The sequence below is a fragment of the Harmonia axyridis genome, chromosome 6, assembly GCF_914767665.1.
Source record: "Harmonia axyridis chromosome 6, icHarAxyr1.1, whole genome shotgun sequence".
Taxonomy (NCBI): Eukaryota; Metazoa; Arthropoda; class Insecta; order Coleoptera; family Coccinellidae; genus Harmonia; species Harmonia axyridis.
The window spans coordinates 17,739,514-17,765,657 of NC_059506.1; the positions used below are offsets into that span (position 1 = coordinate 17,739,514).

The window sequence follows — 26,144 nt, forward strand, 5'->3', positions numbered from 1 at the left end:
TTTGATCGTCTCAGTACGTTTAAACAACTCATAATACATTACGTAGAGCAGGTCCCACCAAATACTGAGCATGATCTTGGAACCGTGAATATTTCGTTTGGCCGTCGACGTGGAAGCATGGCCGGAATATCCCCATGATTTTCTGCACTTGGTTTTATCGTAATGAACCCATTTTTCGTCTCCAGTCACAATGCAATGCAGAAATCCTTTCCGTCTTTGCCTTGCAATTTGCCTGATCTTGCCAATTCTTGTTGCGTTTAACACGAGTCTTGATCAATGCTTCCGATACTGCATCTTCGGAAACCTTCTCTTGTCTGGTCTTCGACGTCAAAATTACCGTGTTTGAAGCGTTGAAACTACTCTTGGCAAGTTCTTTCACTAATAGTGGCCTCACCATAGGTATTTGAGAGTATTCGATGAGCCCCATCCGCAAATTTCTTCATATTGAAGCAGAAAATTGAAACCTCCCGCAAATGACGAGAATTTGGCTCGTAATCTTACATGTTTAATAATATAATAATAATAATAAATTGCCTTTATTGAAGAAAAGAAAAATACATAATGAGAGCCGAAGTTTAGCATAGCTACTTTCACTTAACCTCTCTAAAATAAATCGAGAATAACTTTATGATGCAGACACAAATCGACTAAGATTTCGATGGCGTAAAGTTAACAAATACCTACACTTGTGAATTTTTCGAGATTTCCACGAATGAGCCTGTAAAATATGTTCAGCCAAGTTGATATTTGGTATTTTTCATTTTCAATAGCTAGAGAATAACATATTCGAAACACATCGATTTGTAAGCCGTCTAAGGGGTAGTTCACACTTGTGAATTTTTCGAAATTTCCACGAATGACCCAGTAAAAAATATTTAGCCAAGTTGATATTTGGTATTGTTGCTATTCAGTAGCTACAGAATTATGTATCCGAAGGACATCGATTTGCATGCCATCTAAGGGGTATTTTACACTTGTGAATTGATTGATGTTTTGACCATTCAAATAACGAACCCTTAAAAAATAATCCGCAATCCACCATTTTGAAAACCAGGAGTTGGGTATTAAAGTGAGGAATCTATATTAATAGTCGAAAGTCGATAATACAGCACCCACATATATATCAGATGAGTTAAATCAGAAAAATAATTTACTTTTTTCAAATGAATGGAGCCAAGAAAACTCCCCAAATCACTGAACGAAACGAGTACCTAGGTACGTAAATACAACGAAAAAGTACGTTGGGTCAATTAATTTATTCATCAAAATAAAGCCAGTGGACGCGCTCATTAGGCCAACGAATTATCGTACATTGGGAGTATGTACCGAATGTGCGTAAATATTATTACTATGACACATCACGGCAACGTATGATAATTCATCGACTGAATGAATCAGTTTCGTTGTCGCAATGAAATTTGTTCATTGGATTAACGAACGTTTTACTTTAACTCAACGTACGAATTCGTTGAATCAATGTACGATATTTATTATTAGAAAGAACGAGTTTGTTGGCCCAATGAATGAGTTTCGTTTTCAGAATGAAATTTGTTCATTGTATTAACTAACTTGGTACGTTAATTCAACGTACGTATTCATTGAATCAATACGGTTTTGCAAGAAGTTTCAAAGTTTCATACCTCTTTTATTTTGAATAAAATGATTGGTTTATGATTTTATCCAAAATATAAGTAGTAGGAATCTTTGACGGCGATTTCCTAGACTTCTCGCAAAACAGAATTATGATAGTAGATAGTTTCATTGATTCAATGAAAATTCAAACTTTTTTAATTTTGGATTTGTGGAAACATAACAAAACATCGTTTAAAGATATTTATTAAATAATTTATACTATACATCGTATAAAATAAACCCCCATAAAACATAAAACAACAAAAAATTCAACTCATAATTTTTTTTATATGTATAATATATAACAAAACTTACAAAACATAATATTATATTTATATTTTGTACACTTTTATTTCTTCTATGGAATTCGAATCTTCTGCCATCAAAATATACAAACAATTCATTTATAAATTTTATATCATCTCCGATGCAATGCCTTTTATAAATGAATGTATGGGGATATTCATTTTGTTTTCCAATATTCTATATGATCTTCCACTTCCTGAATCTACCTTCCAACAAATAGGAACGATCCCTGAGAATCTTGAGTTGTATATTTGGTTGTGTTTTTTGTCCAGTAATAGCATCCATCGCATCAAATAAGCCAACAAGCTCCAAACAATTAAACAGAAACTCAAAGAAAGTATGTATCAGTATCTTTTGTCGATGACATTTTCAATTTGAATTTCGTAAATCAGAATATTACTGAATATACCATTACCAATTTCGGTTTTGCGCAGCCGCCCGGAATATAAAAAATTCCTGAATAGACTATACATACAACTTATTTCAACTCAGTTTACTCATTCGTATCTGTACTTATTGAAATAATATTGTAAATATATTCTGAATTTTTCAGCACGTCATCCTGGAAGATAATGAAAAAAGTATAAGGAATCAAAGTAGTAGGAGAGGAAATGATAAGCAGTATTCTTTCGATGTTGTCTTCGGAGAAGAATCAACACAGGAGGGGGTTTACGAAGTTACAACGAGCAGCTTGGTCAAAGATGTATTGAACGGGTAAGTATTTCCAAGCTACAAATTTCAACATTGGTTACGAAACACGCCCTTTTAATTGAAGTGACTCTTTGCTTGACCGAGAGATGGTGTCGTGGGCTGCGCATTTCTCGGAACACCGGCACGGCTGGTTTAGAGTCTAGAGCGCAGAACACTAAATATATAAGAAGTCCTGACGCCGTACTTATATCAAGGCAACGATGTGGCTGATATTTTGTCCGCCATATTTGAGTGATCTACACGGCGGAAAATTTGAATATGAAGGCATGGCAATTCATTGAAATTGTTGGAATATTTTAAGAATTTATTTTAGGTTATGTTGCTATAATTTCGAATTAAAACAAAACATATCATTCAAAAGTTTTTTTCATCAAAGGCAATTCACATATTCGCTTGAAATAGTAATTATTTATAAGAATTAATACATAATATACATTATTTGGGAGATTTACACTATATATGACTGAAAAAAAAATACCTATTTATACCTATTTTATAAAACTCTATCTGATGAACAACTGAATTGATACATTTCTGAAGCAATTTTCAAATTTTCACACAAAGATAAAAAATCTTCAGTTGGTTTAATCTATCTTCCTACGTTATAGTGCTCATTTCGTAATTCACTTTAATTTTCACAGGTCTTCTTTGGTACTATATTTTCAGCTCATTTGGAGGTTGTAGGTGGATATGAAAAAACATATTATAAATAGCGATCAATTAGTAGGTAATTCATTTTACTTTGATATGATAATTCTGGATCACGTAGATGGTTATTGTTAGAATCATCAATATTTTCCATACAAGAAACATTTTGGGAAGTTCTGGAATCATAGGTATGATGATGATAAATTTGATATTTCAGTAAAGGCCGAGGAACATAATTTAAGAGTCTGTTTACACCACACTGCTTGGGAAGCAGAGGGGTCGCAACGTAAAGGGGCAAGAGCGGGTGGGTGTCGACTATCGTGGTAAAAATATCGTGAACGTATTAGGCCCTCAGCCCAGAGAGAATGAATTTGTAACGCATTGGGATGATCTCGTTTCTTTCTCGTGTTCTACTAGTGCGTGTTGGAATTTGCGGCCGCATTTTTGACATTTTGATGAAATGAAATGATTGTCAAATAGTCACCTATGGTTATGGTTGTAAAGACGGTTTCTTTATAATAAGAGCTAAGAGTTGAGAAATACGAACTCTTTTTTAGGTTTCGAAAAAGACTCTCTACTTTCCATAATTACTTGATATCGAATTGAGAATCCAAATACGCTTTGATATACCATTATCCTCATTTCTTGAATTGTAAAAATCCTTATGAATTAAATGGCGTGAATTTTGAAATATCTAATCCAAAATTTCATTGGGAATGTTGATGAACTCATTTTACCGTTTCTGAGAAAATCAAGACCGAATTAGTCAAGAAAACGCCTGAATTTGCGCCCCGTGAACGGACTCTTAACTTTAATCTAGTAGGTTTTAAGGATTATTTTAATCACAAGTAAGGATTTCAGATATATTAGAACATTGAAATACAATATGAGGAGAAACCCAGTCTTATTATGTTCTAAATTTAGTTTCTCATGGATTACCTGACCTTACATTACCTGAAAACTAAAACAGAACTTGTAATAATCGACAATAAAAACTACTTTATCTGTTCATTGCCACTTTACAAGCATTACAATTACATTTAATTGTTGGTTATAAAATCAAATACATATTGCAAAACTCGAACGCTGATTGGCTTATTGAGAGAATAAAATTTTTACATCTAAGAATTTCGTTCAGTCTTCAATGATACAAACTTCATCAAATTTTGCATGAACATTTGAAATGCTCTTTTACAACGAAGTTATGTTTTTTTCTATTATAAAGAAATAAAATTTTAACTGGGCATAATTTCAGAACTATAGAACGAATTTCGGCTAACAACGAACAGCTATTTGCACTCTGAACCTACCCAGAAAATTTCAAGTATCTAGCACATTCTATTCGAATTATTGTGTAAACGGTGGATGAACAGACATAATTTTGGCCCCGAATTCTTCATAAGTGTGTCCAATCCAATCGTTTAAGACCATCGGCGGCTCAAATTCGAGCATCGAAAAGGCATTTGGGCAAAATGTATCGCTGTTTCCCTACTACCTGGTACTTACTCATATCATGCAAATAAGTATTCCGGATGGATCTAGAGAAGCTTTTTTCACATATTGTATCATTTCATTAGACAATTTTTTTTTCGGATATTTCGTTCCTTATTATGGTTCCTACTCAGTTAATTTCTCTTATTTGAATAGGAAAATGAGATACCCAGCGGATGAAACATTGGTTTTTTGAAAGAAGATATCTTTCACACTTGAATATTGGCCAAGAACCATGTTTAGACTCATTTGACTTAGAAATTTTTGCTTTAGGACGAAGATTCCAATTCAAACTTCAATTTTTCGTAGCCAGAATCGTAAAGATGTTGCGTGGCTTTCATGGATATGATACCATCTTCTGACTCTTTATCTATTTTTTCTATAATAATTCTGATGAATAATAACAATAAATGTGGGTAATTATCAAAAGTAGGATCAATATAATTTAGTATATAATTTCTCAAGCCCTTTGGTTACTTTCATTGATCTTGAGACAAATTAAAAAGTGAAAAATGTCTTTTCTCCAAAAACTAATGTTCAACTCACTTCCATTTGCTTTTTCGCTTCTTTAAACCAAAATAAATAGGTGTTGAAAACTGGAGGAATTCTTTATTTATCTTACAGAGCCCTAGGAGAGTCGAGATCTACGACATAAAACCTAAAAACATCTTCCAAAAATGCACCTTTGAACTAAGCTGAAAACTCTACTGGCATAAAAATGGAATTATGGAAATGAAGCAATCCTGAATGTGGTCGAAATGGAATACTAATTTGCAATGTATTCCATTACACTAGAAATTACCACTCGACGAACCACATAATTGAATTGATGTTGAATTTTTCATAGGTAGTTCTGAAGGTTACAAGAAGTGTTAATGAAAAATATCGATTAGGAATAATAGGAATAAGGAATTATAATTATATGTTATTTACCTTCGCATTTGAATTGATGAAAACGGAATAAGTTATCTGAAATTAAATGTATTTCAGCGTTCAATTCGAGGGTTGAAATTATACGTGTAGAATAATATGAATCGAGCTTTTCTCATAAAGTTGTTCATGGTAGTAATTCTCTTTTTCGCATAGTATGAATCATCTCCGAAGAGCATACTAGAAAACAGTAGGGAGAGCGGTGCTGGAAGTTCCCGGGGTAAGGCGTTCCGATGGAAATAACTTTGTAACGAAAAAAAAGGAAGATATGCAAAATATGTTTCTAAAGCACCAAGTGGAGCGCCAATTTGGCAGTAATTTTTATTACTCTGGTGACGGTGGTTGAGTGGCTGTGTGCACGTGCTCTCGAAACGTCACGTAAGTGTCAGTTTTCATGTTTGAACTATTTGGTCTATCTTTGTTGAACCTATTAATGCGTAAATTTCCTAAATTCAAGTTACATAAGTAAGAAATCTTATTGCTTTAGTATTGTTTCAATTGATTTTGTTAGTTTGTCAGTATGTCAATGTTCGTATATTAAAGTAATTTGGGGTCATAAGTTCCTTTCTGGCGGGGCTGGTTCTTCCGCGGAAAAACTGAACCCAATCGAATTTCAATCGTATTTAAAATTTTCATGACACATTTTTTCTTCATTCTAAGGATGCGAAACTACAAGACAGAGAGAGATAAGACCTCCTAGACAATTGTTACGTCAAGATTCCCCTGCTGTTACCAACGACGGAAAATCTGTTAAAACTGTGGCAAGAGAAATTGAATTTTCCGCATGACCTTATATTGACTTTTAGAAAGATACAAGAAAAGTAGATGGTAAAAGCAAGGAGAAAAGTGAAGAAAAATATCAGGATTAGGAAAGAGCAAAACGCAAGATACCGAGAATGATATAAGTTCTAAAAATATTCCAACAATTTCAATGAATTGCCATGCCTTCATATTTAAATTTTCCCGCCGTGTAGATCACTCAGAGAAGGCGGACAAAATATCAGCCATATTGTTGCCTTGATTTAGTACGGCGTTAGCACTTCTTATATATTTAGTGTTCTGTGGTTGTCAGGATATGATTCTACCTGGGGAAATTGTTCATTTTCCTGGTTAGTGGCAGTTACAGCTTAATCGCAGTTATCTCCAGTATCAATAAGTTGGCAGCATCGTATTTTCGAATGTCAAGAATTATTACTCAACTCAATGGAATAATGTCCACTTTGACTAATTTCCCGTATCAGATTTCTAGAATTAGGAATGACTAACTCCGGAACCGCACATTAACCACCTTTATTTTAGGAATCTATTTGAATGTCGAGGTCCAAAAAGGTTTTTCTTTTTCTAATTGTCTTCTAGTTTCATCCCTACCGAATAGTTTTTGTTTGAGTGAACCGGAAATTTGAAAATAATTGAAATTTGAAAATCATTGAAATTATTATTCAGAATGAAAAATACGTTAAATGCAGACGAGCAGGCGAGACTTGTGTAAACCGATCTTATCTTGGAAGCAGGATATATTCTTTATGGATTATTGCTTTTCATTATTTATTGTCTCACTGCGTTGGTAAAATCGATATATTTTTCACTGATAAGAAAAAATAAACTAAATCTTGACTTATCTGAGTTCGATACATGCGAAGAACCGTTATGGTCGTTCTCAGATGACAGAGGAAAAAGTTCGTTAGGCAAAATCGAAGTATAGTTCTAGCTGAGACAGCAGAAAAATCTAGCTTGAGTTGAGGTTGAAGGTGAGGTCTGTTGACGAAAAATGAAGAAGGATAAACATTTTTTAACCAATGATCTAAATTGGCATGGTATCTTGGGCAATTTTTGGGGCGGTCTTTGATGAGTACGAGGTTACGATTTTGTTGAGGTTTAAGGAGGAAGTTAGTATCGCTTAGGGTCTCTTATTGAGAAGGGTTGAGAAGTCGAACGTCGGTCGGTCGCAAAACCGGACTTAGAGCAAAACAATTTCTTTTTCAAGATCAGAGTAATATTTAATAAAGATAAGTTAAATAGAACGGTAAATTGGTAGATGAGGGAGTTTTAGGGATTTAAAGTATTCAAGAAAAGGAATTGTTTTGGCTCTGAGAAAGGAAGAGTTAGGTCAGAAATAGAAAAGCAATGATTTAATTTTTGATGAAGTTAAGATTCATTTTTTTTGGGATAAAGTTTTAAAATTTGTTTTGGTATGAATTAGATGAGTTCGGAGTGCGCGAATCGGGAGTGGAGTTATTAAAAAGGAATTACAAGTTTCGAGTGAAAAGTTTAAAAAAATCAAAACTATGTAATATGTATAGGCAGGGCCTATTTACTTATCTAGCACCGCGGGATAAGGGCAAGTTAACAATATTTCGGCTATTCATTTATTTTTTTTTGATGATTTTTTAATACTTATTTGATGAAGATAAGTTTATTTGAGTTGTCCCGATTCTCCCAAATTCAAAGTTGAGTAGACAATTTTGGTTATTTTTTTTGTTTTGTATGCATAATAGATTATTTAAGACATTTTTTTTTAATCATAAAGTTTTGGCCGTTGAGTCAAATATATAAAAATTTCGTAAAATATTGTAATTTTGGATATTTTTTTTCTCTTTATTATATTTTATTTTAAAATTTTAATCGACTTTTATCAACCCAGAAAACTAATCCTGTCCCTAGGGAAAGAAAGTCAACTAAAAAGACCTGTCCACATAACATCTTTTTTAATTTACATAATTATTCATTCCCCGAGACCTCTGGAAAGCCACTCTTCTGGGGTTGAAAGAACATCTCAACCGGAGATAAGTGAACGTTGGTCAACATTCTCGGACCAATCCGTTCATGACATATTTACGGATTTTATGCACGCATGCACAGAAGTTTTTGTAGAAGCTCATAAAACAAACCGTTTAGAATTAGTTATGGGCAATTCGTACAAACAAATAAATATGAAACTTGAATATGCTCTTGATGTGATCTAATGGGAAATGAATAAATTTAACTGCAGGGAAATAACATAAGAAACCACATGTTTGTAGGGTGTAGGTAATTACCTATTTTATGGAATGTTAGAGTCATTTTATGAGCCAAAGGAACTGACGTGAATGGTAATATCCCAGTCTTTGAAATCAAGGTCAAATAATATAATTACATTCCTTCAAAATAAAGTGTTTTTCAATAAGAGCAAATAGGAATTGTGTATCTATCGGGTAGAAAGTCACTCAAGGATCTCAGTTAAGTTCTTTATTAAATTTAGCAAAACTTTGGATCATTCAAATGCCTATCTTCAGTGCAAACAAGGGCCATGTGATTCTATCCGATACATAATTCCTTTGTTCAATTACAAAGTCGATATTCCTTTCAATGAGAGGTTTCATGTTGATATTGAAAAAAGAAACGAGTTGGTATTTTTCAAGAGTAATCAATAGATGTTTATTTCATTGTAAAGAGGAAGGTATGACATTAACGATGAAAAACGATATCATTCAAAAAGCCACGGCTTAGGTTGCTGCACCATATTTCATGAAATTTTCCATGACCAATTCGGACATTTGCAGTTGTATGACCTCGAGCACTTCACGAATTATATCTCTAAATATCATAAATCCATTGGGGAGCAATGGCATGGGCCTTATATTTTCATTTATTTCACATGGCTCCAAAAAAAAAGTCTGAAGGTATTAAATCACAAGATCTCAGTTGCCAATTGTGATAACCTATTCGAGAAATAACAAGGCCTGTAAACTTTTCTTGCAAAACTGCGATTGTTTCGTTGCTTGTGTGGTACGTAGCCTCTTGTTAAAAATAAACGTCGTCTACATCAATATCCTCAATTCCGGCCATAAAAAATCTTTAATTAAAGCTCGGTAGCGTAACAGTTACACCAGCTTCATTTTCGTTTTAACAAACACTACTGGCAATAACAATATTCGGTTTCGATTCTTCACATCACTAATCCAATAGCTCCAATTTTTCCAACAGTTTCACTATTGCCAACCGAGAAGATGTTTCACGACGATCTAAAAGTGCTTCAGTTTTGTGAACTGTGACTTTTTAGTCAATGCCTTGTTGAAATATATCGTTCCATTTTTAGTGATGGCTTGTTTTTACTTGTCGAATGTCAAAAGATGACAGCTTCAAATGTGATAGCTTCCCATATACCGGGCCATTCAAAATGAAATCTCTTATTGGATATTATATTTATTTTCAAAGCTCACAATAATTTAATCCGCATATATTGATATCCTTCAAAAAACATTTGTTTTTTTCAGATATAATGCTACGGTATTCGCTTATGGCGCAACAGGAGCTGGTAAAACGCACACCATGGTTGGTTATCCTGATAAACCAGGAATAATGGTGAGAGCTCTAAATGACCTTTTCGAAGCAGTGAAAGAAAAAGAGGATGAATTTACGGTGAGTAATTATAATTAAATTCATGACACATACAGGGTGTCCCATAAGTGGCACGTCACAGTGACACCGGAGGTAGGTCAGCTAAAGAGGGACCTAACCAGCCTAACATGACCCCAGTAAAAGTTGCATGGTTTTCGAGTTATTACCAAATTACGTTTTTTAGTGAATTTTCACCTTTTTTAACATTGTCAGGGTCAGAATTCTGCTGGAAAGCTCTCGAAGCTTATTTTTTTTGTTGTAATGGAATCTTAGATAGTTATTTAAGATGACATGAGTATGATTCTGTCAAAAAGTTATGTGGATTTCCGTAAATTAATGGATAAATCTTGATTTCAATTGCTAGCAAAACGAGAACTTCGACTTTGGACACCTGCTGTGAAAAAAAAATCCTCGAAACAAAACGAGCAAGTAACATCAAAAAATTGGGCATTTTAGACAGATTTAGAAATGGTACTATACACGAATCTTATGCCCATAAAACTAGGTATTTTCATCATTTTACCGATGCCCTACTTAACTAAGTTGAAACTAGGAACCCCGCTATCAGGTAATTTTGCCGCTTGCTATGACATTACATTTGATACCGGGCTTTGTTATTATTTGTTAAAGTCACAATAGGGAAAAAGATGGATTAGGGGAAGCGAAAAAGGAATGTTATTGAAAAAAAAGGTAAATTAATTAAAAACAGACTTAACTTTCAATTATTTATTTAATTCTTAAATCTAACTTACAGTAAATGTTCAAACTGTTTCCCTCGGACTCTAATGCATAAATGACACCGTTTTATAAAATTACGATTCAATTTTCTTAAACTAATTTCCGATATGGTCCGGGCTGCGTCGAATACGCGTTCACGCAATTCTTCCTCTCTTCTTATTGGTTTTGCATACACTTTGTCCTTAAAACATCCCCAATAAAAAAAATCCGGTGTCATTTATGCATTAGAGTCCGAGGGAAACAGTTTGAACATTTACTGTAAGTTAGATTTAAGAATTAAATAAATAATCGAAAGTTAAGTCTGTTTTTAATTAATTTACCTTTTTTTTCAATAATATTCCTTTTTCGCTTCCCCTAATCCATCTTTTTCCCTATTGTGACTTTAACAAATAATAACAAAGCCCGGTATCAAATGTAATGTCATAGCAAGCGGCAAAATTACCTGATAGCGGGGTTCCTAGTTTCAACTTAGTTGAGTAGGGCATCGGTAAAATGATGAAAATACCTAGTTTTATGGGCATAAGATTCGTGTATTGTACCATTTCTAAATCTGTCTAAAATGCCCAATTTTTTGATGTTACTTGCTCGTTTTGTTTCAAGGATTTTTTTTTCACAGCAGGTGTCCAAAGTCGAAGTTCTCGTTTTGCTAGCAATTGAAATCAAGATTTATCCATTAATTTACGGAAATCCACATAACTTTTTGACAGAATCATACTCATGTCATCTTAAATAACTATTTAAGATTTCATTACAACAGAAAAAATAAGCTTCGAGAGCTTTCCAGCAGAATTCTGACCCTGACAATGTTAAAAAAGGTGAAAATTCACTAAAAAACGTAATTTGGTAATAACTCGAAAACCATGCAACTTTTACTGGGGTCATGTTAGGCTGGTTAGGTCCCTCTTTAGCTGACCTACCTCTGGTGTCACTGTGACGTGCCACTTATGGGACACCCTGTATACATAATTATGTATCAAAGGAATATCTACTATTTTATGTCATTATCCTATTCAATCTTTTGAGAATCAACACCAGATTGCAGATTGAGAATCAAACTGGATTGCAGATTGCGCCAGTCATGTACTGAGGGAAATCCCATAGATGGCGCCAGCGTCGGTTCTCTTTTATATACTTGATTTAATTTAATTTCTAATTTATATTCTCTATTGTATTTCTTCCTCTTATGAGGTTTTCTAATGTAAATAACATAATTTGTATTTATTGGTATAATTTTAGATAAGTTTTCTTCATTGTATATGTTCATGAATTCTGTGCGTAACATTCTATGGTTAAAGTCCATGTCCTGGACGCATGAGAAATTCTAACCCTCTTGTCTCGTTAACTCCTTCTAGTTAACTCTTTCTCGTTAACTCTTTTACGGTTAACTCTTTCTCGTTAAGTCTCTCGTGTTAAATACGTTCTCGTTTAGTTCTACCTGTTGTCAGTTGTAAAACAACATAACCTACTCGGGGTTAGTTTTTAATAGTGTTCAAATAAACCGTTTAACCAGTGCAGGACTTATTATTTTATACAGTCCATTATATCGAAAATATTTCCATGCTCCTTCCAGTCGAATATTTTCCAGAAATCCTTCACGAAATCACTGACTATGCCGCTCTCCATTCGTAAGAGGCATCCTTGAAAACATTCACAGATGCAGCACCGACAACACCACAGTTGAATTGTTCCAAACGTCAAATACTCTATTTGATAGAAAACTTTGGCGATGGGTTGTTCGAAATTTCTCCTTCATAAGTTTATAACTATGTCTTCTGAGATGAATAAAGTTTCTCTTAAACATATCGCAAATCTCATCTCCGAAATGGCCGCGAAGGAAGCGGATGTTATGGCTACCAGACTGGATCCACGTACTCATGTATCAGTCTCACATATATAGTGAAAAGCATACGAACAGTAGAAACGTCTCCACGTCCGTACATCTTGCTGATACAAAAAGTCTAGAGTTCGGCCTTGGCGCAAATGGAGGAGATATGCTAAGACCACTGCGAATCCTCAGTCACCACCAGCCCAAGATCGCAATAGCTGGATGCAGTTTTCACAGATTCCCCATCAATAAAATATGCCACACGTGGATTATTCCTTCTTATATGAAGCAAGCTATACTTATCAACACTCAGAGGAAGGCACCAATCGCTAAACCAAGAGTTAATGACGTTCAAGTCGTGTTGCAGACTCAGTGTCTCAGCGAGGGGAAAGTTATTGATTTTTGTATAATCAGCGAACATGGAGCATATCGAGCGTAGCAAACATGGAGGGTCAAAGGTGTATAATAAAAATAAGATGGGGCCGAGTATGGAGCCCTGGGGTACACCAGAAGTGACTGGCTTTTCTGTGGAAAATGATTCACCGACTCTCACTTCATAGGAACGATTGGATATGAAAGCCTCTATCCAAGCTAGTAATTTGCCCCTTATGCCCAGATGTTGAAGTTTATGTAAAGTCTTCGGTGGAGGAATTTATCGAAAGCTCTAGAGAAGTCTAAGTGGAATACATCCACTGGTACATCCATGTCACATGCTCTCGTCCAGTCATTCAGGCAATTCGGTAGGTTGGTCAAGGCCGAACGTCCAGAAGTAAAGCCATGCTGTTCCTTAGGTATCAACTTCATGTTGATGTGTGTTGAAGCAAATTGGACGATGTGATCGCAAACTATTCTCTCCAATACCTTGGACACAGCGGAAAGCTAGCTAATGGGCCAAAAGTTTCGTGGGGACAACTTATCACCCTTCTTGAACACGGTTGTTACAGAAGCCATGAGCCAGTCGACAGGAAGTTTAGAGTGAGCAGAAAAATATTCTACAAAGAGGTGAGGCTAATGAGTCAGTTATACATAAATTGAATTAATTTTACACGGATAACATCTCAATACAAGCAAATACCCCAAAATCTTTTCTTCAATAACAGATAATTGAGAGAAAATTATACACGATCGTATTGAATTTCTAGTAATTTTTTCACGTATTTTCTCAAACAGATATGACTAAACTTGATTAGATCAAATGAATAATGTATTGGGTATAAAGTCACTTAACGATTTTATTAAGTTCTATATTAAGTTTAGCCTAGCTTTCGGTCATTTACATGGCCATCTTCAGGGCACTGGGAACAATTTTTTACATTACGAAAGAATATATAAAAAAAAAACTCATTATTAATCTAAATCTGAACTCACAATTAATCTGAACCCAACAATGAAAAATTAGGCAGAAACATAACAATGGGAGTCACCTTTTAATAAAACTTCCTGGTCATACAATTAAAATCTCAAAAATGGTAAACTTCACAATTCAATTATTTTAAAATAGAGATCTGTAAAAACACATGGCAACAAGAACGTCAACACTCAGAAACTTAAACTTCAGTCGACCACAACAGCGTTGTGTTAGCTGAATAGATATTTGTAAAAACACATGGCAACAAGAACGTAAACACTCAGAAACTATGAAAATTGACACCGACAACAAATTTAAACTACTAAAACATTGTTATGTTTCTGCCTAATTTTTCATTGTTAGGTTCAGATTAATTGTAAGTTTAGATTTAGATAACTAATGAGTTTTTCTTATATATTCTTTCGTAATGTAAAAAATTGTTTCCAGTGCCCTGAAGATGGCCATGTAAATGACCGAAAGCTAGGCTGAATTCAATAAAGAACTTAATAAGATTGTTAAGTGACTTTATACCCAATACATTATTCATTTGATCTTGTTACAAAGTCGATAATTCTTTTCTTGTAAACTTGATAAAAATGAGTTATTCTTGATTTTGAATAATGGAAAAATGGTGATAATGACCTATTTCATGATCAGGAGCTTTTATGAATAATCAATATAGAACGACCCTTCTTTTTCAAAAAGAATGTAATTATCGACATTGATCATTATACTACGAATAGAATATATTTTACTCTACTGCGGAAATCAATATTTACGACTTCGAACAACAAATTTCTCTACATTCCGTGTTTCTGTATCACTTTCAACTGGAAATGACATATTTTTCACATAGCAGCTCAATAATGTACAAAGACGATACAATCGCTGGAATTGTCCGAGTGGAATTATGACAACACATGACATCGCCACGAACGTTGTTTTGGAAGGTAACTATCCACTGACATGAAAGTTTGGTCTTTTATTCCAATTTTACACAGCTGAATCCTGGATAAAATTTATGAGTTCATTACCGTACGACCCTTTAGAATATTGAATTACTATGTTTTTGGTTAAATTTCTATAACTGAGGTAGTTATCATATTCTAAGATTATTAATGTGAAGTCATTGTTATTTTTATATTAACAAAAAAATTAAAAATCCGGGCCTACATAACAGGCCAATTGAAAAGTCCCCGGTCCACTATAGTAACACACATTATTTTGGCAAAATTGAAGGAGAAAATGCAGTTGAAGCAAAATCTTGGCTTGATGAAGAGTTTCCGGGGTCTGCACCAGGAATATCAACCATCATTGATTGGTATGCTGAGTTTAAACGTGGTGAAATGAGCACCGAAGACGGCGAACGCAGTGGAGCCCAAAAGAGGTCACCGACGAAAAAATCAGAAAAGTTCACAAAATAATCTTGAATAACCGTAAAATGAAGTTGATCGAGATAACAGTCATTGTGAAGATATCATCTGAAAGCGTACATCCTATCATTCACGAATATTTGTACATGAGAAAACAATCGATCAAAAGCAACAACGTGTTAATGATTTTGAGCAGTGTTTGAAGAGGTTAAAGTGCAATAAACCTGAATTTTTGCGTCGATATGTAACCATGGATGAAACATGGCTCCATCATTTTACTCCGGATTCCAATCGACAGTCAGCTGAGTGGATTGCACACCATTAACCGAATCTAAAACGATGAAAAACACAACAATCAGCTGGTAAGGTTATGGCATCAGTATTCTGGGATGCTCAAAGTATAATATTCATTGATTACCTCCAAAAGGGCCAAACCGTAAACAGCGATTTTTATACAGCGTTATTGGATCGTTTAAAGGATGAAATCTTTAAAAAATGGCCTCATTTGAAGAGAAAAAGGTGCTGTTTCATCAAGAAACTGCGCCGTGTCACAAAACAATGAAAACAATGGCAAAATTGTATGAATTGGGCTTCGAATTGCTTCTGCATCCACCATATTGGCCAGATACCTCAAAATAATGCTCGCTGGAAAGAAATCTAGCCAGATCTGCTCCCCAGCGATACTTTCCTGTTCTCAGGCCTCAAAAGAATGCCTGCTGGAAAAAAAATTAGCGCCAATGAAGAAGTAATCGCAGAAACTGAGGCCTATTTTGAAGCGAAAGACAAATCGTACTACAAGAATGGTATCGAAAAGTTGGAAGATCGATATAATCGCTGTATCGCCCGAAGGCAAATATGTTGAATAATAAAATTGAATTTTGCCAAAAAAAAAGTGTTTTACTATGGTAGACCGAGGACTTTTCAATTGACCTGTTATATATTCTCTCAATTATTTTTCCTCTTCAATTACTTCTTCGATTTTATTGTACTTATTTATTATTATTCTTTATGCAATTTCACTTATTAAGTATAAGCTATAATTAAATATCGGTTCTTTGGTTTTCCAGTTTTTTTATCAGTTTTGTTATTGCTGTTTTCCATATATCTGAGTGAATGTGGTACTTGTTTATTGCGTTGATGATTTCAGTTATTAGCTTTTATAAGAAGATTGCTTATTTTATTCTTCCCTGTAGCCTTTCTAATACTGAGGATTTTATTTTTTCATTCACTTCTTCATCTTGTGTTGTTGGTCGTATTTCTTCTTTTAATATAACTATGTCATCTTCTTTACTCCTTGAATTCATATTCTTCGATGCGGTTAGATGAAAGCTGTTTTTCAAACATGGATGAAATAGTTCAGTTTTTTTCACTGATATTTGATCATTCGCTTCGGATTTTAATGGCGGAATGATAATTTCTTTCTCCTTTGAGGGTTCTAATTATTTGCCAGGATTTTTTGTTTATAGTTACTTAATACTAATTGTTTCATATTTCGTTATTTTCTTCATTCAGTTGATTTCTGATTTTTCCTATTATTTTATTAAGTGCCGGTAATTTTGAGTTAAGTGTGTGGGTTTATATCCGTATCGGTGCCGATCTGCCGAGTAATGTACAGTATCAGGCGCCATTATACAAGCTAGTAAAGTCATCACGATATAAACACCTGAAGAAGCGAAGCAATTGTCGAATCTACATTTTATAATGCGTGGAAAGTTTATTATTTTTTATTCGATATGTAATTTAGAGGGTTTCGTAAAATTATTTTCGATAATTTTAGAAGTTTGAATTGTATGAAATTAACTAAAAACAGAATAACATGATTGACTTTGAACACCAATTTCGTTTTAATGTTAGGTTTAGGTAGATATTCAAATTTCTGAAGGTAATTCTGTGAATGAGTGTATCCTCAAGTCTTATTTCTCTAGACTATGAACGGTGGCGCTTGTATTTCCTTTACACAAGTTTGATAATCCTACCGACTTCAATCAACTAAAGTCTATAAGCATTTTGTCCGCAGGTTCAGAGGTACTCGAGAAAATCATGGAGAGCCAGATCAGAGATTTTTTAACAAGGTTTAAGATTCTACCAATTGATCAATGGGGATTAAGAAGATATCACGGTTGTGAAACAGCATTGGCTAGTTTAATAGATGATTTACTGAAGGCGACTGACGATGATATGATTACAGCCTTGATATTGTTAGACTTCAGCAAAACGTTCGACTCTATTTCACATTTGCTGCTCTATGAGATACTTCACTATACTAGCTTTGCTAGAGATCTGATGCGGTCCTTTCTGTCCGGGAGACCCCAGCAGGTAGTTTCTCCTAAACAGTTTTCTACTCCTTTAGACCTAAAGGTTGGTGTTCCTCAGGGAGGTGTTCTGGGTCCTCTTCTTTATATTATTCACACGATGAAATTTCACGGATGTCTTGACACCTGCAAAATTCATTGTTGAGCTGATGATACGCAATTGTACTTTCCTTTCCCTGCGAGTCGCGTTCCTGCGGACAGAGAATTGATTAAATCAGATTTGAACCAATTTCATAAAATAATAGCTAAAGATCATCTTCTCAAGTTGAATCCTGAGAAATGTTCTGTCATGATATTCGGTAACACGCGAAGCTCGGAACAGGTAGAGCAATATTTGGAAATTAGGAATGATGATACTAAACTATTAAGCAATTTATCATAGGAATTTGGACAGAAATAAATAATCAATTATGATTTTGCCAACGAACATGGACGTGAATAGTACAGATACTAAACTGTCTTCCTCTACAAAATGCAAAATCCTGGTACCTACTCGTTATGGACCCACAGCGCTTGGAGGGACATATCAGTAATAAACTTCGTTCAGCCTATTGCTCATTGAGACTTGTTTATTCCTTTCGACATTGTCTCTCTCGGGATGCCCGGAAGCTGCTCTGCGACTTACTTGTATTGTCACAATTCAATCATTATCTGAATGTTTACTATCCTTGTTTGGAAGGCGGGGATAGATATCGTATTCAAAAAATGCAAAACAGCTGCTCAAAGCTTATTTACGGAGTGAGAAGAAGAGATCATATAACACCTTTTATGGAGCGTTCGGAAGGGTTGAATATGTTTTTCTGGTACAGGCTACATCTTGGTTGCCTCGGTTTTAAGATCTTGAAGTACAGAGAACCTCGATATCTCTATGATAGGATACAGTTCAGGCACGAGACGCATGGTCTCAACTTACTTGCGTCATCGATTTCTTGTCACAGTACCAAGGCACCGAAAAGAAGTTTATAAAAGATCGTTTTCGTATCGGGTATCTGATATACTTAATTCTTTGGGAGAGCTGGATTTTCGTCTGACGGTCTCCTCATTTAGAAATAATCATAGAAAATTGCTCCTTGGTTCGAGACGATAGATTTGAACTCGTTGTTTTGAGACTTGTATTGATAGTGATCAAAGATATATTTTTTCATCTCATCCTCCTCTCCTGATCTTTTTTCCTTTCCTATTCGAAAAAAATAGGTTATTTTTGATCAATATCAAATTTTTGCGCTGCTGATGTTTGTCAAAAAATTTGTCTGATTTAAGGCTGTAACAGATTCATTAAGGAGAAATCTGATTCCTTAATGCCTTCTGTTACTTATTGTCATTGTAATGTAATAATAAAATTATTTTTATTATTATTAAACTTACGCGAAACGTATCTCAAAAGTGTTCACAAAAATAAACCTTCATTTTTTTTCTCTTCCTCCAACCCAACAAACAAGGGTAATAAATTGTAGGAAACTCAACGTTGAAACCTTTTTCTAGTCCCTCATTATTTTTTATCGCCTGGAAGTAATCGATGCCCACGAAAAGAGGAAGAGATGTACATCGCTGGCGAGCCATGAATCAAATCGCTGGTTTTCCCGCCGTTTTTCACTTTTCAGTGCGTCACTGTCTATCGCATTCCAACTAATCGGGCAAAACATTCCCCAAACTGGGCTTCAGACACGGTAAGGGTGGAATTTCTTAATCGGAAACGAACTTGACCTAGATCGGAGATTGGCAAAACGATTCCAACATGTGAATTTGCGAGTTTCGAAGCGTGGGTTTGAGAGCTTTGTGGACGTGTATTTCAGTCTTATCGAATTAGGGGAAGGGTGGGCAAGACAGGGACCTTAACGTTTGAAGCATCATAAAATTGTCATTTTCAAATATTTTCAATATATATATTTATTCCTTTATTATTAATTACTATTATATTATATATTATAATGAACTCAAAAAACTTCATATTTGTAGAGAAGGAAAATATTACAAATTCTGTCAAAAATGTCCAGAACCCCATCGTGCCTTCTCGATAGGGTAAGACGGGGTATCCTAGGCAAGATGGGGTATGAGAGAGATATATATTTCATTTATGGATGCAAAACTCACATAAAAATACTGCCTCGTCGTCCTCGGCATCAGCTCAGCTACAGTGTGCCCATTTCCTACAGAAAGAACAAGCGGCCCATCCTTTATTAGAATCCAAGTATTTTCCGTAACAGTAAAAACAAGGCACATCATTTTCTTCGTCTTCAGTTCCAGATCTAGAATTGAAATCTTTTTTGGTTTTTTCATCTTCAGCCTTTTTGATTTTCTTATTTTTTCTTTTCTCTCATCTTCTTTCTCATTTTTTATTAGCTTCCATAAGTTTCTTTTTTCTATTGTTTCCTCTAATTCCTTTTTGTAAGGAGAAGAAGTTATAATTGCCGTTTTTCCTCGTTTCTTTGTCAAGCGTGAATTTTTTCCGGTTGTAGGATCATCAATTTCTGGGGACTAACAACAGAAAAAACTATTTGTGAAGTAGTTGATCTTTGGTCTATTTCTATGTTGCTTATCCAAGTAGAGCATCCGGGCCTTGGCACTGCTTCCATTCTCAAATATCGACGCAAAGATTCAGGTTTATTGAACTTAAACAGCTTCGAATACTGCTCAAAATCATTAACACGTTGTTGCTTTTGATCGATTGTAAGCTAGCGCGGCACCCATTTTGCACACAGCTTTCTCATGTATAAATATTCGTGAATTATATGATGTACACATACAGATGATATTATCACAATGTCTTCTATCTCGATCAACTTCATTTAACGGCCATTTAAAATTATTTCGAGAACTTTTTTGATTTTCTTGTTGGTGACAGCCTCTTTTGGGCGTTTAAACTTCATACCAATCAATGTTGGTTGATTTTCCTGGTGCAGACCCCGAAAACTCTTCATCAAGCCAAGATATTGCTTCAACTGTATTTTTTCCCTTCATCTTTTTTCAAATAACAAAGGAAGCTACACTCACAACGCAATATGTCACAAACTAATGGTTGGACTGCTGTCAAATTTTGACACATATCGTTTGAAGGTTGGTACTAACTAAAACAAAAATTTTTATGGTTTACATTTGAAAAATATATCTAAAATTAAATTTGAACTGACTCTCATCATTTGAGATCATCGCAGGTTCGAATTTCGAAAACGAAAAAAGTTTTTGTCTTTTAGTGTAGTTGAAATGCCGAACATTATAATACCTACTACATTTAACGTGCTATAATAGAGAAAAAGATGACCTTTTTGTTAACTTATTAATCTTCTCAAAATGACTAACGAATTATCCTTGAGTTTCACCATTGAATGATAATAACCATCAAGAGGCTAACGCTGTCATTTATTATAAGAACTACCCCAAGATATTAACTATACAAAACGTCAACATAATACGAATTCAAAGCCACAAATAATATGGCTAAACGACTCCTTTCAAGTTCGAGACCTTGAGCAAAAGACAGGTCATTAGGTAAAATGGAGGTTTTACAACCAAGGACTATGTCAAATTGATAACACGTTATGAGTTGAGGGAAGAATTGATTATGAATAAGTATCCAGGCAAAAGTATATAACGATCTAAAAGGCCAGAAGTAAGTATTCTTCGGTTCTAGGACGTTTATTCAATATAAATGATGCTCGATATTTTGAGGCATATTTTTGTGGCGGAATTGTTTGGATAGTGTCAAGGGGAAGGTTCAATTAAATTTAACGCTAATAGTAGTAGGTATTGTTGATCTTTCGATATCCTAGTTTACTTTATTCGTTATAATGATAGCCTGTAATTGGTAGGTAAGAATGTTATTTCTATCAATTTACCACGGATGTGAGTCCAATTTATTAGAAGTGTAAAAATTCGATCAATAATTTGGTTCATGCAATATATAAAGTATGTAAATTGAATAGAGCTTCGAGAGAAGATAACAGGCCAATTGAAAAATTTCCGGTCTACCATAGTAAAACATATTTTTTTGGCAACATTCGATTTTATTATTCAACATAGTTGTCTTCGAGGGCGATACAGCGATTATAGCGATCTTACAACTTTTCGATACCATTTTTGTCGTAAGATTTGTCTTTCGCTTCAAAATAGGCCTGAGTTTCGGTGATTACTTCCTCATTGGTGCTAAATTTCATTCCAGTGAGCATTCTTTTGAGGTCTGAGAACAGGAAAAAGTCGCTGGAGGCCAGATCTGGCGAAAACGATGGATGCAGAAGCAATTCGAAGCCCAATTCATGCAATTTTGTTATTGTTTTCATTGATTTGTGACACGGCGCATTGTCTTGATGAAACAGCATCTTTTTTTTTCAAATGGGGCCGTTTTTTGACGATTTCATCCTTTGATCGATACAATAACGCTATAAATAATCGCTGTGGATGGTCTGGTCCTTTTGGAGGTAATCAGTAAATATTATACCTTGCGCATTCCAGAATACTGATGCCATAACCTTGCCAGCTTGTGTTTTCCTTAGCTTTGGGTTCGGTTTATCGTGTGCAGTCCACTCAGTTAAATGTCGATTGGACTCCGGAGTTAAATGATGGAGCCATGTTTCATCCATTGTCATATATCATCGCAAAAATTCAGAATTATTGCACTTAAACAGCTTCAAACACTGCTGAGAATCATTAACACGTAGTTGATTTGGATCGATTGTGATCTCGCGCGGCACCCATTTTGCACACATCTTTCCCATGTACAAATATGATGTACACATTCAGATGATATCTTCACAATGTCTGCTATCTCGATCAATTCCACTTTACGGTCATTCAAAATTATTTTGTGAACTTTTTTGATTTTTTCGTCGGTGTCAGCCTCTTTTGGGCATCTACTGCATTCGATTCATCAGTGCTCATTTTACCAATTTTAAACTTAGCATACCAATCAATGAATGTTAATTTTCCTGGGACCGTATTCTTGACAAGTGATCTTTCAAAACGTATACGTTCATTCAGTGTTCAGTGTACGTTTTTAAAGATCAGACAAGTGATCTTTCAAAACGTATAAGTTCATTCAGTGTTCAGTGTACGTTTTGAAAGATCACTTGTCGAGAATACGGTCCCTGGTGCAGGCCCCGATACAAAAGTATCTATTGCGTATAGCGTTGTGAGTAAAACGCAATAACTCACAAACTAATGGTCGGACTGCTGTCAAATTTTGGCGCGTATCGTTTGAAGGTTGATACTGACTAAAAATTATATGGATTTACTTCTAGCACCGCAATTTGTGCATCAGATTGGGGACTTTCCAATTGGCCCAATATAATAATAATAATAATAAGGCCTTTATTTCTTTATAGAAATCTCAAGGGGAAGTTCACCCATAGGTGTTCTACCACTTAACTCTTGTTGATACATGAAAGAAAAAAAAATTAAATACATACATACATTGTGTGCAATCCATCCAATAACATTGATAAATAAACAATAATAGAGCATAAAGAATTGAAACAAAAAATAATAATTTCCTTTTTTACCCTCTCGGAGATAGAAGGTGAGCTAGGAGGAGCTGAGCAGGTATTCTCTGATTTTGTTCCTGAATCTGTGATCATTAAGTTGTTTCAATTCATAAGGTATAACATTGTACAATTTACAGATGTTGTATCTAAAACTTCTTTGAAAAGTTGAGGTTCTATGATGAGGACATGTAAGCAAATTCCTATGTCTGATATTAACATTGTGAACATCAGCTCTGTATTGCAACTTATTGAAGAGATAAGGTGGTCTTCTCTTCACAACTATTTTATGAAAAGTACAGAGAGCATGATAGTTGAAACGAAGTCTCATAGGAAGCCAACCCAACTCCACCAGCTTATGGGATACATGTTCAAATTTTCTAATACCGAAGATAAATCTTATACAGTTGTTCTGTACCCGTTGAATTCGACCAAGAGAGTCCTGGTCCAAGCAGAAGCTAAACACAGGGGAGCAGTAATTGAACTTCGATAATACCAGACTCTCACACAGAATTTTTTTAGTATAGATAGGTAAATAAGATCTATGCGGATATGAGATTCTTAACGCTTCATAAGCTCTACCAACCGTATTCTCTACATGCTCGCGAAACCTCAGCGACTCATCCATAATCAACCCCAAATTACGTGCACTATCAACGAAAGTAACATCATTCGCAACCACGATTTTGATATTATCCTTAACGAGTTGTCTATTGTTTTTGGAGCCGAATGCAAGAGCAAATGATTTTTTTGCATTTAAAGACAAGCCATGTCTCCTAGCAATGTCCCATAACCGATGTAAATCCTCATTGATTCGGATGGTTGCATTATTTAGCTCATCAATGAAGAGCTGAAAGTCGTCGGCATACATTTGCACCCTGCAGTGATGAATATACTTCACAAATTGACTGGTATACAAAATATGATGTGAATATTCGATTCAATATTATTATTAGCTGGTAATCCCTTTTCAATAGAAATAAACTACAAATTCTTGCTATTGGCGGAAAGGAAATAATCAAATGAAGTTATGTAGGTACAATGGACGCTCTTCTATAAAAGCTTATTAATTAAATTAAAATAAATGCATCAGCCAACAGAAGGCTAACATATTGTAGCCCAACAGTGGCGTACCTAGACATAAGCCTTGGGAGGGGAAAAAAACTTCAAATTTTCCCTCTTTTGAAGAAGTTTTCCAAAGAAGTTTGCTTACTGATAATAAGATTGTAACATATAATGAATATTCCTCCTGGGAGTGATATATCCCCCTTATCCCCCTTGGGTACGCCACTTTAGCCCAGGCTCACCAACATAACATTTCATTTCCTCAATAATTGAAATAAATTCAAACAAAAATTTAGAAATCAGTTTCAATATAACGTAACTAATATGTTCATGTCGATTTTCGTAATGATCGCATTGTTGAGATTAAAAAAAAAAATGATTTCAGCAAAATTTCTAGGTATATACAGAAGATAAAATGAAATAATTTCAATCGGTCGTTTGTCCAACGTTAGTCCACTTTTCTCTATACAATAATTTGTCCAACCATAGAAACCGAAATATCGATCATTCGAAATTTCGGAAAGTTGGCACCCCCAAATGCGAAATTTGGGTTCAATATTTCAGGATTGTTTGTCCATTGTAGGTCCACGATTGTCCACCCAATAATTTCATTTGTCAACCTCTAGAAACCAAAAAAATCGACTATTCGAAATTATGCGAACTGTGAAGTTGTCACCGCCAAATGCAAATTTTGAGCTCAAAATTTCAGGATCGTTTGTCCATCGTAGGTCCACGTTTGTCTACTTCATTTGTCCAGACACCGTTCAAGAGCATTATGTGAGCAAGACCCTCAGATTGCAAAAACGTGTTCCAACAATGAACACTTTACTATCTTATTTCACTTTAATTGACTATATCAAATAAACATTCTCAATGATATGAAAAACAGGGGTTGAAATTGTTGAGAGAGTTTCTTTCATGATTTAATTTATTCAGAATATGGAATAATAGGCTTCACTTAGTTAACTATACAACTCCTTTATTTTAGTTTTGTGGCAAAATGAAAGGATATTATATTCTGTTCCATGGACAAAGGCTTTCATTGTAACCCATCTATTATTGAATACTCTTAAAATTCTCTTAGAAGTTGTCGTGTAAGCAGATGTTTGTATTTGAATCAACAAATTTAATGATATGTTAATTAGAGTCGATAAATAATAGATTTTTGACAACTCCAATCTTGACTAAAAGTTTAGTAAAATATTTATATTCATTTTACGTGTAACGCATCGATTATGCCCATATTCAGAAGGCAATCGAACTGAGAATAATTATAATTTTTCTTTAAGCACCTGCAATAATAAAATATCACAATTGTTGGTTATAATGTTGATAATTTATGACTCATGGTATAGGAAAATCGATAAATAACCTTTCTAGAAGAAATAGTTAGAAACGAAAACGAGAAAATAACTGACGTGAAGTCTGGCCAATTGAACCCTGAAGACCACATGCTGTATGATGCGAAGGTCTTCTTCTGCAGTAAGGACTAGTTCTGTCATTTTTGTTGTCGGTCTCAGTTGATCTTAACGTCCAACTCTCATACCACCTCTTGTGCCTGGAGGTCTTTCCCTTTGTGGTAAAGGTACAAGATCTTTCTTCAAATTTGCAATTCTGCTATCCTCATGATCTCTCCATTCTCTTATTTTCGATCTTACCCACCTTGCCACATCGTAGTTCCTCTCTTATTGGATTGCTCCTTATCTGAACTATCAGTGCAGAGATTGTGGAATAAATTCATTTTCTCTCAAGAAAACAATTTTTATAAAAATTGCTGAAAAAAGGCGATTTATATTACTTATTGATTAGGTAACCAATATTCGATATTCATGCGAGAGGGATTCCGTCATGAATATTTTTTTTAATGAGAAAGTATGTTATGTGACAATTTAATTTGAAGCTCTTTCAAGTACTTAT

General features: G+C 34.6%; 1 protein-coding gene across 3 annotated transcripts in view; it reads left to right on the forward strand.

Moving 5' to 3' along the window:
* Nucleotides 1–26,144, forward strand: part of LOC123682912 (kinesin-like protein KIF19) — a 74,876-nt gene that overhangs the window by 23,222 nt on the left and 25,510 nt on the right. For 2 of the 3 annotated variants that reach the window (XM_045621736.1, XM_045621737.1), the window contains exons 2-3: nucleotides 2,492–2,652; nucleotides 9,972–10,116. In XM_045621736.1, the coding sequence (XP_045477692.1) occupies nucleotides 2,492–2,652; nucleotides 9,972–10,116 (306 nt within the window). Of the gene's footprint in view, nucleotides 1–2,491; nucleotides 2,653–8,352; nucleotides 8,808–9,971; nucleotides 10,117–26,144 lie in introns of those variants that run through there. The other variant, XM_045621738.1, reaches the window with a different exon arrangement.